This window comes from Brachyistius frenatus, unplaced genomic scaffold (assembly GCF_029030835.1).
Source record: "Brachyistius frenatus isolate BFR_SWC_R1_liver_20210118 unplaced genomic scaffold, ASM2903083v1 Contig_55, whole genome shotgun sequence".
Classification (NCBI taxonomy): Eukaryota; Metazoa; Chordata; class Actinopteri; family Embiotocidae; genus Brachyistius; species Brachyistius frenatus.
The window spans coordinates 776,320-789,334 of NW_027210654.1; the positions used below are offsets into that span (position 1 = coordinate 776,320).

A 13,015-nucleotide genomic window follows, 5' to 3' on the forward strand; every position below is an offset into this window, starting at 1 on the left:
CGTCACTCAAAGCACCTCGCCTGGCTCACTGCTCGACTAGATGCGAGTTCTCTGCTCAAGTTCATGAGGAAATCGCAAATATGCACGTACCAGTGGTCCCAAAACACGTGTAACACTGGTCCCGATGATCAAGCAGAGTAACTTGGAAGACCTTCTCACAAAGGTGTTGGCTTCCCTGTCCTCCAGGTGCATCGCTGTGCTGTGCGCCATCTGTTGGCAACAAAGAAAAGTCTCTGAACTTTGTGATCGCATCTCATTCATAGAGCGTTTTGCATGTATGCAAACTTTTTGTTGAGTGATTCCCCAATTCACCATGAGAGTAGGCTAAGTAGCAATTAGTGAGTGTAATATGTGGGAGATATCACGAGCTGTGTGTTTGCTTTCATTCAGCCTCAGTGTTAATTATAATGAAACAGGGTTTACTGTTTCAGCTGCAGCTGTTTGAATGTTTTCCCTCTCAAACACTGGCCTTGTTTATGTGCCGTGGAGAGCAGCACACACACAGACGCACACACACACACACACACACACACGCACACACGCACGTATTACACACATATTCTCTCTCAGGATTAGCAGTTTTCGTACTGCCAGGCGTCACACTGGATTAGCAGTTTTATACCAGCAAGCCTCTTCTAAGCCGCACATTTGGCTTCAGTAAACCTGGTGAGTGTACATATAATTTAAAGAATTAACAGCAGCGTGTCGTGTCACTCGTCTCTTTCAGACACATTTCAGTGCCGTAGAACCGGAGTCTCACAAACTGCAAGCGCACATACTGAGATGTGACATCCTCTGTTTACGCCTTTGCTGTTGAAGTCCTGAGGGCTTCACACTCAAATAGTCGCACTGCTTCCATCTCCGCCCTCCATCCCCCACCACCTCAAAGGAGCCCGAGCAGCTCAGTGTTTACCCAGATCTCTCCCCGTCCTGCTTTTTCGTAGACGTTCTCTTTATTCATTAATGTCTGTCCGTCTGTCTGAGTCTCCCTCCTGGACATCCATTCATCAGTCATGCAGCCTAATTATGTCTCAAAACTTGTCCTTCTATCTATTTGACCGTCACTTCCCTCATTCCATGCCATGATGCATTGATGTCATATCACAGTCCCAATCCACTTAGTTATGATGTCATTGAATATTTCCCAGTCATGAGATAACTATTTACAGTATGAGTTCCATGTCCTCACTGTCTCTCCTGCGTATACCTCAGGTCCTTATTTCTTGTGTTTGTCCTTTCTTTCCGTCTCCTCTGTCCCTTTCCTCAGCTGCAGGCTCCCAGTGTGAAAGGCTTTGACTTTGCCAAGCTGCACCTTGGCCAGCAGAGTAAAGATGATGTCATGGTGATCCAGGAGCCCGTCCCGCCAGGGCCAGGCTCCGGGCCCCTCCCCGTGTCCATTAAAGATGGCCTCAGTCCATCTGAGAACGGAGAGATCCCCACACCCATATCCAAAAGCTCAGTCGCCTCCACCAAGGCATCCCGCAGCGGGCGAAGGCGAGACAGGTCAGTGCTGCTGGTAGCTCAGAGCAGGAGGAGTGACTGTGCCTGAAAAAAAGTTGACATCAGGTTATGTCTACATAGGTTTAGCCAACCGAGGTTATTTAAGAGCACACAATGAAATGTAAAGAAGCCTAAACTAATATTATCAGGCTATTTCATATTTTTATGTTTCCACTTTGTAATGTTTTCATGCAAAAAAAAAAAGTCCTTAAAAGGACAGTTTCAGTGACATTTGTTATGATCACCAGACCATTTTAATGTTGTGTTTTACTTACTTATGGTCACTAGATTGTTTTTATGCTGCATGTGGTAGAAAACTAAATTCACTCACAGTTGGAAATGTGTTCTGGTTTTAATCCTCCAATCAATACAGATATTTAACCATTTTAATTAGATTTCAAACTTGTTTTTATCCCTTAGAGGTGATTTACCTCTTACCTGAATTGGGACAATAAGTCAACCAGACAAAAAGCTTTTGACAGATCCTCTGATTAATTATTTATGCACTAGAGAGTGGGGGGATCTTCTTTTGCTCTGAGTTATCTCTGTCCCTTATGGTATATATATATATATATATATATACATATTATTTCACTGATTGCAGATTGTATTTAACCCCAGCCTTGTATATAAATAGTTGCACACCTGTGTTAGACAACATTATATAATATATGGCATTTTGTAATGCTAAAGAAATGCCTGGTTATTAAAGGGTGGTATCAGCTCGCTGACCATTAGTTAGCCAATATTAGATAAGGCAAACATTAGCGCTAGTTAGTTTAACTCTAATTTGTAGCAAAAGTTAGAGAATAGCTGACGTTAGCATCCATCTCTTGACGCAATCTAACTTAGAAACTCTGAGGGTAAGAAAGTAAAGTGTATTAAACGGGCTAGTTAGCAGCCACTTACTTTAACCTACAGTGTCTCCACTGGCTGCACGGGGCACGCGAGCATGAACAACAGGTACACTAAATGTTCAACTAACATGAAGGGTACTAAATATAATGATCCCCTTTAGGGGTGTCTGAAATCGAATGCAGGAAATGTATTGTAACAAATAGGATGCATAAATGTCTTGAACCCATTGAACTATTGTTTTACCTCCTTTGGGGACGTCCAGGTCTAACAAGTGGGGTCAGGAGACGTAATAATGTACACGTACTGCATTTCCCATTTTCAACATTTTCAGATCGTATCGTTGCTTCATTTGGGAGTTCTCAGGGTTTTTTTTTTATGACTTACTTGTATAACTTAAATGAGTATGTGCACCACTGCCAACATTTCCCAGAACACTAACTGCTCTTGTTATAGTCATATGACACCACAACATTAATATTGCTGCTAATGTGTTCCATTTCACCTGCCAGTTTTAGAGTTACATTGGTTGTTTCTCCTCACCTGACAGCCATCCAAGACAAATTCAGAAATTGAATCATTCTGCCAGTAGAAATCTTTATTATCGTTTATTTCACCAAGCTATAAACCATATTATAATTTCTTAGAGGTCTCCTCACAGCTTGTACCTTTCTAGAAAAGCTCTGCTTTTGATTATGCATGACATTTCAGCATGTTAGTGTGTTCCTGGCCTTCTATTATTCATGGTAGTGTGTCTCTTTTTTCTTTTTTTTTTTTTCTGGGTAGGATCTCCCCGTCAGACGGTGACTCGGTGGTAAGTGACCATTCCAGTGAGCGGGAATCAACTGAGGAGAACCTGAGAGCTCACGCCACGCCCAGCGACAGCAAGCAGACCCGCAAGGTCCCCATCAATGTTTTAAATGGCAAGTGGCCTTGGCAACACTCAACATCACTTCTCAAAACAGAGTGACTATGAAGGGGAGGGGGAGGGGGGGGGGGGCAAAGGGACTTGGCTGACGTAAAGAGATAAAGAGAGAGCAACTCAAGCTGGCTTGGTTTGATTGACGAGAGGGCCAGCTTGAGTGCAGGGGAGACTGTGAAGAGATGGAAAACAGAGAGACGGTGAAAGTTAAAAAAAAAAAAAAAAAATAAATACCTGGTGGAGTTTCTATTCGGTGGTCGAGAGAAGCCCAGAGAGAGGATAGACGAGGCAACGGGAGGAAAAAAAAAATCGCTGAAATTACTCTATCCGACAGCTTGTTGATAGATTCAAGCCTGCAATGCCACTCAGACACTACGTGCCAGAGCCAGACGCAGTCAGGCACACAGACTGAACCCTGACTCACCCACAGAGGAATGGTCTGTTTTGTTATTGATAAACCGCCGCCTGAGACTGTATACGGTGTGCACAGTGTTTAGAAGTAGACTGTATACGAAACACTGCGTATTATGTAATGTGCCATCTTTCTTTTTGCTCATTTCAGTCTTTTGAGCAGTGTGTTTTCCACTCATCAAGAAGCAGCTCCTTGTTTTTAGGACCTTTTTAAAGACCTTAAGAAAAGCTTTTATCAGCTGTGAGAACTTGCCTCTTCCTCTCTCCGTGTCTCTCTCGGTTATGTTTCTTTTCATTCATGCTGTCATGGTTGCTCAGAGCTCAATTCACAAAGCTTTACTCTGACTTCACTCAATGCATGAAAAACACTTTTTTTTTTTTTTTTATCTCCGATGTTTTTACTTGATCTCCTTCACACCAGTAAGACTCTCTCTTTCCTTTCTGTTGCGGTTTGCAGGCAAGAATAGAATTGGTAAGAGTTTGTCCACTTTCCGTCCGTGTCTCTCTCGACCTCAGGCTTGACCCCCAGCAGCTGTGTCTGTGTGTCGTCTGTCTGTGTCTGTCGTAGTTTTGTGCTCTGCTCGTTCTCACCATCCATCACTGTCTGCTGCGCTGTCAGTCACAGTGTGGAAACAATCAACTTCACAAGCAAAGGCCGAAGCCCCCGTTTGAAATGAAGTTTAGCCTTCGGAAATAGAAATCAATGTTCATTTCCTGGTACCGCGGGAAACATTTGATCCAAACGTTTGTTTTTAAGTCACTTGGAATAAAATCGAAATGTTCTTTAATTGTCACGCAATAGTTGTTTGCCTGAAATCTGTTTCCCCTAGTTTAAATCAACATCAGCTTTTAGACCTGTTTGCCGTACTCCACGCTGACATTCTTACAATCTGTGTTTTCCTGCTTTCTTGTTTCCTTCCTTAGGTCCTCCCCCTATGAATGGCGCAAACGAGCAGCTGTCTTCAGCCTCCATTTTTGAACACGTTGATCGAATGTCTCGGGCCACAGACGCAAGCAGGAGACTCCCCAATAAAATCCAGCTTATCGCCATGCAGCCCATGCCTGTCCCACCGCTGCACAGCCCCCCCATCAATGGGAAACTGTCGGACACGAACCAAATCAACAAAGAGGTTTGCTCATCTGACTTTCTTGCTTTGCTAAATGTGTTCTTTTCATCAGCAGTTCAAGAATCCAAAAGTCAAAACGTGTTGGAATGTTCAGGAGTCGAGTGACTTTTTATTGACGATGCTGAAGCGAGGTGACACCACTTAGAACCTGCTGTGATTTAAGACACTTGTTTCTGGAAATGAAACCATTGTACCCTCATTTGAAACCCCAGGGGACTTTCAACACTCCTGATAAAATGTTCCTCTCAATTACTAAATGAGAAAATGAGCCCGTGCTTTGTCAAGGTAGAGAGACTTAAACTGCTTTTCTCAAAGAATTCATAGGAGTATATTGAAATGTTTCAAGTCTTTCGGGAGATATAATTCACAGATTTACTTATTTAAATAGACATATTGGCATATTTATGCCTTGATGTGACTCCAGTTCTTGTCGTTTGTTAAAAGGATTAATATACAATGTATGTGCAGTTAAATCGACCTATTTTGGGCCTGTTTTCTAAGAAGGCAGTTTTGTCCTCCAGATTCAGGTAGCATTGAGGCACAAGTCAGAGATTGAGCATCATCGGAACAAGATCCGTCTGCGTGCCAAGAGGAAGGGCCACTACGACTTTCCTGCCATGGATGACGTGATTGGTGGCCTCGGAGAGGCAAAGGACAAAGATCGGATCTATCAGAAAGCGCAGACGCAAATCGATAAGATCCTGGACCCCAAAGCTCAGATGCCCTCCGTCTTCATGGAACCCAAGAAAAGGTATTTTTGATATTGCTGTGAAGTAGCCGATATGTGTGTGTCGAGCTGACCTTTTATTTCCGAGCCCGTATCAAACAGAGCAACAACTAAAACAGAAATACTAGTGGTAGAAGACATTTCTCCACGTTTGTCCTCAGTGGTCGAGGGAGGCGTTCTCCAAAACAGAGGATAAAGGAGCAGCTGAATGGAGGCTTGATGGAAGCAGACAAAGACCACCTCATCACTGAAGACACCGATGCCGCTTACAGAAAGTGCCCCGGGGTCAACAATGTGGCCTACGTTGTGAGTGACACAGAACATTCGTAGCGTTTGTCATTGACTCTGTAACTACTCTCGAGTGTCCATGCCTGTAAATGTATTGTGTTAATTGCAGTCGGATCCTGACCAAGGCCCAGGATCTCCTCACAGGAGCCCCTCCCCCACAGACGACGTCTTCCTCGGCCCCGCCTCCTCTCCCCCGGGCCATGCCCCTCCCCCGCCCCCGTACATGCCCCCACAGCCCTCCATTGAGGAGGCGAGGCAGCAGATGCACTCGCTGTTGGACGATGCCTTTGCCCTCGTGTCGCCCACCTCTCAGGGCAGCACGGCCGGGATCACTCTCCCCGGGGTCAACAGCAACCCCCCCAGCTCCAGCCCTCCAGGCCGCGGCCCCAGACCTTGGGGTCCCTCCTACCAGGGTCTTAGCCCTTTCCCAGGCGTAAGTAGCCGTCTATGTACAGATACTCTCGATAGAGCATCAACCGCTCGGTCAACGTCAAATCATGCAGCTCCCATGTTGTGCTGAACAACACCGATCGTTGTCTCCGGATATATTTCCAGGCTTTACGTTATATTCTGTGACGTTCACTTCACTAACGCGGAGAAAAAGAAAGAGAAATAGACATTTGTAAACGCAGTAACCGAAACGCGTAAAGTCTTCTGTAATTCACTATCTCCTGCCTTTCTCGAGGTTTTCACCTCTCATTCTCAGCATGATGCCGATAGCTTCAAGTTTATTTGTGTCCTCTTAGCAAACTAATCAGTTAAGCATTCCTCCATCTGTCTCCCCCACGGAGCCGCAACCTCACAACCCCCCCACCCACCCCCCCCATCAGCTCTCCACGGCTCCTAAGACCCTGCAGCAACGTAGCCGTGGCTTGCTTGATCTGCATTAGTTCCTGTTAGCGCAGGCTGCTTTCAACGGTCATATTACCACCTGGAAAGCTGTGCAGAACAGCGCCTCACAAAGAGCTGTTGACGCAGCGCCACCGTTTGTTCACACAGCAACGGTGCACAATACCGTCATGCACAACAACAAGAGTGCCTTCGCAGGGCTTCATGTTATAGGTGGAGAACACCGAGACAAAGTAGGAGATATTTATAGCATATCTATTGCGTTGGAATTGATATTGAAGGGAAGAGAGCTACGATAAAATGAATAAAGGCTTTCAGTGCCACTAAGTGTTATAAGAGTGGGAAAGTTATGAGCTGTTAGAGATGACAGTCCGTTATGTTAGTGGAACAGGAAATTGTAAAGATTTTCAGATTTGATACACACTTAATTTCCCCTCGGGGATTAATAAAGTAACTACCTAACCTAACCTAACCTAACCTAACCTAACCTAACCTAACTTGGCATTGTGACTGTTGGACAAACTCGTCAGTACTTTGCAGATGCAACCATCGATTCCTCACCCCTACTGGAGACCTTGTAGTGTTGTAGTTTAAGGATATTTGATGTCACTTCGTGGTCCAAATTCTAAAAAAAATACTCCTCGATCGACAAAAGTTCAATAATATGAACACAGCGAGGCTTTGCATTCATAAGAAATATCAACTGAAAACTCTCTCCACATTAATTGCAATATTTGTTATTGCCAGCTCTTAATACTGTATAAAAGCTAGTTTTTGAAAACACTCGAGATCTTTGTCATCACGACTACTTCTTCACTTGTGGTTAATCTCTGTGTGTCTCTGCTCGTCTCCCCCAGAGGTTCACCGAGCTGAGCGTGTCCTCCCCTGCAGTCCAAGGCCTGACACCAAGGTAAGAAGAACACTCGATGAAAACGGAGTCTTCACGTATACATTAATAAATAACGTGCTTATTTGACGTTTGCCGCTTGCGACACCAAAAGGATTTGTCATTGATAATTACAGACTGATTTCCACCAGTGTGAATGTTTTCCTGAAGGTGCAGCCACAGACGTGGGCCTCATGAATAATACAAAAAAAGTCATCTTTATTTTATTGGTTTAATGGGTCAGGCCCAAGCTGTGGTCTCCTGGCTGGCTCCAAAAAGACCATAAGCAGACACACATTCAAGTCATAACTCGCATAAACACAATGGGCAGGAACAGCGCCAAATATTTACACCGATTTTTACTTCAGCTCAATTTATTTTCTAGACCGCAGAGAAGAAATTGAATAGGTTCATTGTTGGTCAAACAACTCGGCTGCGACCGAATAAGACGTTTAGTCGATGTCTTGTGCCACCGAGAAGAATCCGTAGAATCGGGAGGGATTGACGATGCTGTTGTTTAGCAGGGTCCTACATGTTGCGTATGTTGTTGCACCAACACAAACACACAAGGCAATCGCAGTCGTACCAGTTCCACGCGGCATTGCACAACATCAGAAAACACGGAGCTGGACTCCCGACGTTTTCTATTTTAAAGCCTCTGTTCCGTTGATATGAAAGCATATTCCGATAAATACACAACCAGATGAATGTAAATATCATTTCTCCGTGTTCCAGGCAGGGTCTTGGCTCGAGCTACCTGCCACCAGGAGAAGCAGCAGGGCACGGCGAGCCGCTCCAGCCAGACAGCCTGTATTCCAGCAGGGGCCTCTACGCTGATGAGCTGCCCTTGTCTGCCAGACCGCGACCAGTCGGGGGAACGACAGGTACAGCAGGAAGTTGGACAGCGGCGCACGTGCATTAAAAACACATGAATTACTAATTGTGTGCATATGTCTTGTGTCTCGGGTTTCACCTTGAAAGTCCAGTTTAAGTCGGCGGTATTTCCATATTAAAAGATTTCAATAAACATTTCAAACAATAACTGTCGAAGGGAGGCAAACTCTTTTCAGAGTATTTATAGCAAATGTTTTGTCTGTGGGCACAGTTCAGTTTACATCACTTCTGGATGTGGGCCACAGCGCGGCGGCAGATATCATCTCTTACGTGGTGAAAAGAACTGCAGACATGCCAACGGACTGTTGACAGACTGGCTGCAAATCTACCACCACTAATAGTTAAATAAAATCCAATACTGCCACAAATACATGACACTTGTATGACGAGCTCCTTTTGCCCAATTATCTGAAGATTTGCGCCAGGACGGTGCACATTGGAATGAATGTTTGAAGTCATCAAAACAGATGTGGTTTTTTTGGGGTGTTTTTTCCCTGCATGAATACAGAAACACACTTCCACCCCACAAACCTGTCAAACTGAAGGAGCTTTGTGTTGTCTCTCCTAAATTATTAAAGGAGCTGATGTGATTCTGCTGCCGTCACGTGACTTGCACTAATAGAAATGGATTTTGGCATTTAGCATACAGAGTAGCGACAGAGTGCTTTTCAGACTGCAGTGATTGCATCAACGTATATTAGAGGGGCTGCTGAGGATTGGGTGTCAGGTAATATAACTCTGCTGTCGTGTGTGTGTGTGTGTGTGTGTGTGTGTGTGTGTGTGTGTGTGTGTGTAGGCGCCCAGCTCCATCATCTTACGCAGGTGGGTTTGTCCAGTCGGATGAACGGTTACCCGGCGGCGGTCCGGGCTGCTCCGGGTCAGAACGGAGGCATCGGCTGGAACCACTTCCATGATGACAATTTCTCCAGGGTGGAAGCGGAAAAAGAGGCAGTGAGTAAAGCACAGATTTAACTTTAAGTACAAGGTCTTGTTTTCTGTTCAAGCAAACCACAAAATGAAATGAAGTCATAGAATTTACATTTCATTTGACCAAGAGGATTGGGTTGTTTTTTTGTGTCTTTTTAAAAGGATGTTTTAAGTCTATGAATGAATTGATTCTAAGAACAAGTCCACTTAATCCTTTGAGTGTTTTTGTTTTGTTTTGTTTTGTTTGTTTTTTAATGGCATTTGTGGCTGATTTGCATCTTCAACAGGAAAAAACTAATTTCATGAGAGCATATAATGCAGAACACCATACCAGTATGTAAATCACTGGTGAGACATGTGGCGCCACCTGGTGGTAGGCAAGAGCCTTGCTGAAGGGCCAAATACTTGTAGTCCAAGTACAAAAAAAAAAATTGTCATTTCATCAGAGATAACAGATATTACATGTACATATAACAGTACCATGATGTAAAAATTAATTGTTATTCATTTTAACATATCAGAAAGAAGATTTGCCTCTGCTTTAGCCATGTAGGGTGATGTGACATCACGTACAACATAGCATAACCCGAACCTGAGCTTGACGTAGTGAGATGTTGATTTTGGTGATACTTTAGTCAACCTTTATTTAACCAGCGACCAGGACAAGGAGCGGCACCAATGTTGGTATCTGCTATATGAAGTGATATTTGGGAAATGAAGTTTGGTGAATGGTGGCACATGGTACAACAAAGTTTGGCGTAGCTTTTTACTTCTCTCTTTATATGTATTTCTACGTGTAGTTTTCTAAAAGTGAGGTGTTGTTATAACGGTGTACTCTAGTTCTCTCGCACTCTCTATTTCTGTCACTTGATACTCTCTTTATCTATTTCCCTCCCTTTCTCCCCCCCTCCCCCCTCCTGTGTGGCCTTCCTCCCTGCCTTCAGTTCCTGGAGTGTCCTGACCACCCGTCCTCCTCTATCTTCCAGATGCACAGGAGTGGTCTCAGGGAGCCGACAGCTCCCCCTTCCCACCTGGACGCCCCGGGGGTGGGCTACATGACGGCCCCAGCACCCCTGGACACGTCTCCTCCCACCCACTCCTCTGCCTCCCTTATCAAGGCCATCAGGGAGGAGCTGTTGCGTCTCTCCCAGAAACAGGCAGCTGTTCCCAGCTACCACAGCTGAAAGCCGCGGCTTTCGGTCTCCAGCTCGAACCAGTCGCGTCACTGACCCCCACCCCCACCCCACCCCCCACCCCCCCCGCCTGCTTCGCCCGAACTGACGATGCTTCCCATGGAAGTCCCTGAAGCTGTACAGCAGAGAGATAGTCCTGCTAAACTGAAGTGTGGAGGTGGCTCGGTGAGATTGGCACCCGAAGGAGCCGGCCTCATGAATAGATGAATAACAGGATGGTTGGTGGGGAATTAGATCAAATCAGAGACAGTGTTATGAAAGGAAGAAGAACTCGAACAGTATATGCCAGACCAGAGAAGAGATGGAAAGGACATCTGTGGACTTGTCGTGCCTGTGTTTCAGTCCTGCACCTCATTGTGGATCGGGGAGGGATAATGTCAGGTTCTGGCTACTGTGGATCCACACGTTGGGACCTATTTGACCTACGTGGACCTATTTGAGATATTTTTTTGTTGTTGTTGTTTTTTTTTTTTTGCTGCATTTCCTCAGACTCGGTATTCTACGTCATGTTTTCACGCTTACGTCGTCGCCTTCGCAAACAAAAATAACCCCTGAAACTCGCGTCATTTTAAGAGATGTCTTTTTTTCCGTTCAGCTTCCACAGAGTCGTTTCTTATTTTCCGTGCAGGCCCTTTTTTTTTTTTTTTTTTTTTACCATCAGGTGCTACCTCCTGTTTCCTGCCATGATGAGCCATGCTATGCCTTGACACTGTGATATAGTTCAACTGACCACCTCTACTGTTGGAGCCTACAGCTAAGGTGTAGTTCACAGCCAGCGAGCCAGTTCAGATAGCAGGCGCAAAGGGGCATCCGTACACGCTAACAACACTAATTAATACTACCTATTCTTTCCTTACTTATTGCAGTGGAACAGTGTTAGTCTGAGTTGATATTTTTTGACCTCTTAACTTACAGTACCTACTTGTTTTTTTCCCCCTTGTACCTTGTTTTTAATGTGTGTATTATTAGCTAATTGATGGATAGAAAAGCAGGAAGGAAAAAAAAAAAAAAAAATGACCGCGAGATACAAATCTCGGCACTAAATTTCCGACGCAGTTTTTAAAGATACGAGCAACGGTGTGTCATAAAAACTATACAATGGTATCTACTTGACAATTATGGAGAGTTAGTACTGAATGTACTCAGTATTTGGTTGGTATCCGATGCACTGTATGCAGACTACTTGGTACAGCTCAGGTTTTCCAAAAAAAGAGACTCCTCGCAGACTAATCAGTAAAAAGAGAATTTAAAAGGTAACGTGGAAGAACTGTAAATTAGGGGAAGTTACACGCCAGTATTGTGTTTGAACAAGTTTCTGTATTGACTATATACTGAACACCTTCTCTGTTTCATGCAGTATTCAAAGTTTGCTTTGCCTTTTTCTTCTTTTTTTTTGTTGGTACAGGAAAAAAAAAGTGTACTGTATTTGTTGTCATTGTTATATGCTTTTTAAATGGCTTCGGACTGACCTCGCCTCATGTAACCGTGTTCACCTTACATGTCTCTTGGTTGGAAATCATTCCAGGGTTGTTGTTTTTTTTGTTTTTTTTTGACATGTCAATCCCCTGACATGTTGTGATGTTTTGGGGCCTGAAATGTTAATTTATTTAAATGATAAATAAAAGAGAAAAGTATGGATTTTTAAAGCAGGGCTTGAAAATATGTTGGGTTTTTTATTTGGAGTGTTTTACCGGCAGGTGATAAATGTTTCCAACGAAAGACTTGACTTTTGGCAGCGAGTTGAAACGATCTACGGATGTCACCAGAGCGACCGTGCTTTGTGCCTTTTGGACTCACTTCAACTGATTAAAGCGCACCAACGGACAGAAAATGATGCCCAAATTATATCTTTTTTTTTTTTTTTTAAATAGTCTAAAATATCATTCATGTTTCATGGCTGTTGTCTGCAGATATTTTTGGCAAACGGATTGTAAATGAATGAAGTAACATCCAAGTCACGGTGACATTGTCGTTTTCTAGCTGACCATCACACCTCTTCTGTTCCGGTTTTGTGTTATGACTCTCACGCCGTATGCCTCCATCTGCTGGTTCTGTACTGTAACTACACCTCGTGTTCATCCTCAGTTGCTTTCTGTTGTATTCTTTTTTTTTTTTTTTTTCCGCTTGTTTCTTTTTCTATATTTCATACTTTGTAAAAAAAAAAAAAAAAAAACGATCTGTTGGCTGGCCCAACTTTTACATTTGATTCTCGCTGCATGTTAAATTGTTGTATTTCTTCGGGGTTTTTTTTTTTTTTTTTTTTGCTGTTTCGAAATTCTTGAAATACAAAATAATCTGTCACTTGATGTGTCTTTTTGGGGTTTTAAGCGCAGCAACAAAGTCAGAATGACATTAGATTTGATTCTGTTTTATCAGTTTCATTTGAACGCGCTCGTGTCACATTCACGCGATATCAAACACGTGTTGTAGTTACCA

The 13,015-nt window shown here is 43.8% G+C and overlaps 1 protein-coding gene across 2 annotated transcripts in view; it reads left to right on the top strand.

The window, feature by feature from the left end:
- LOC138624770 (UPF0606 protein KIAA1549) overlaps positions 1-12,435 on the top strand; it is a 40,617-nt gene extending 28,182 nt beyond the window's left edge. Inside the window, exons 13-22 of one of the 2 annotated variants that reach the window (XM_069705254.1) lie at positions 1,268-1,503; positions 3,142-3,278; positions 4,613-4,818; positions 5,337-5,566; positions 5,704-5,848; positions 5,940-6,263; positions 7,537-7,589; positions 8,301-8,449; positions 9,256-9,410; positions 10,331-12,435. In XM_069705254.1, coding sequence (XP_069561355.1) covers positions 1,268-1,503; positions 3,142-3,278; positions 4,613-4,818; positions 5,337-5,566; positions 5,704-5,848; positions 5,940-6,263; positions 7,537-7,589; positions 8,301-8,449; positions 9,256-9,410; positions 10,331-10,570 — 1,875 coding nt within the window. In that variant the 3' untranslated portion in view covers positions 10,571-12,435. The remainder of the gene's footprint in view (positions 1-1,267; positions 1,504-3,141; positions 3,279-4,612; positions 4,819-5,336; positions 5,567-5,703; positions 5,849-5,939; positions 6,264-7,536; positions 7,590-8,300; positions 8,450-9,255; positions 9,411-10,330) is intronic. The other variant, XM_069705253.1, reaches the window with a different exon arrangement.
- The last annotated feature ends 580 nt before the right edge of the window (positions 12,436-13,015 follow it).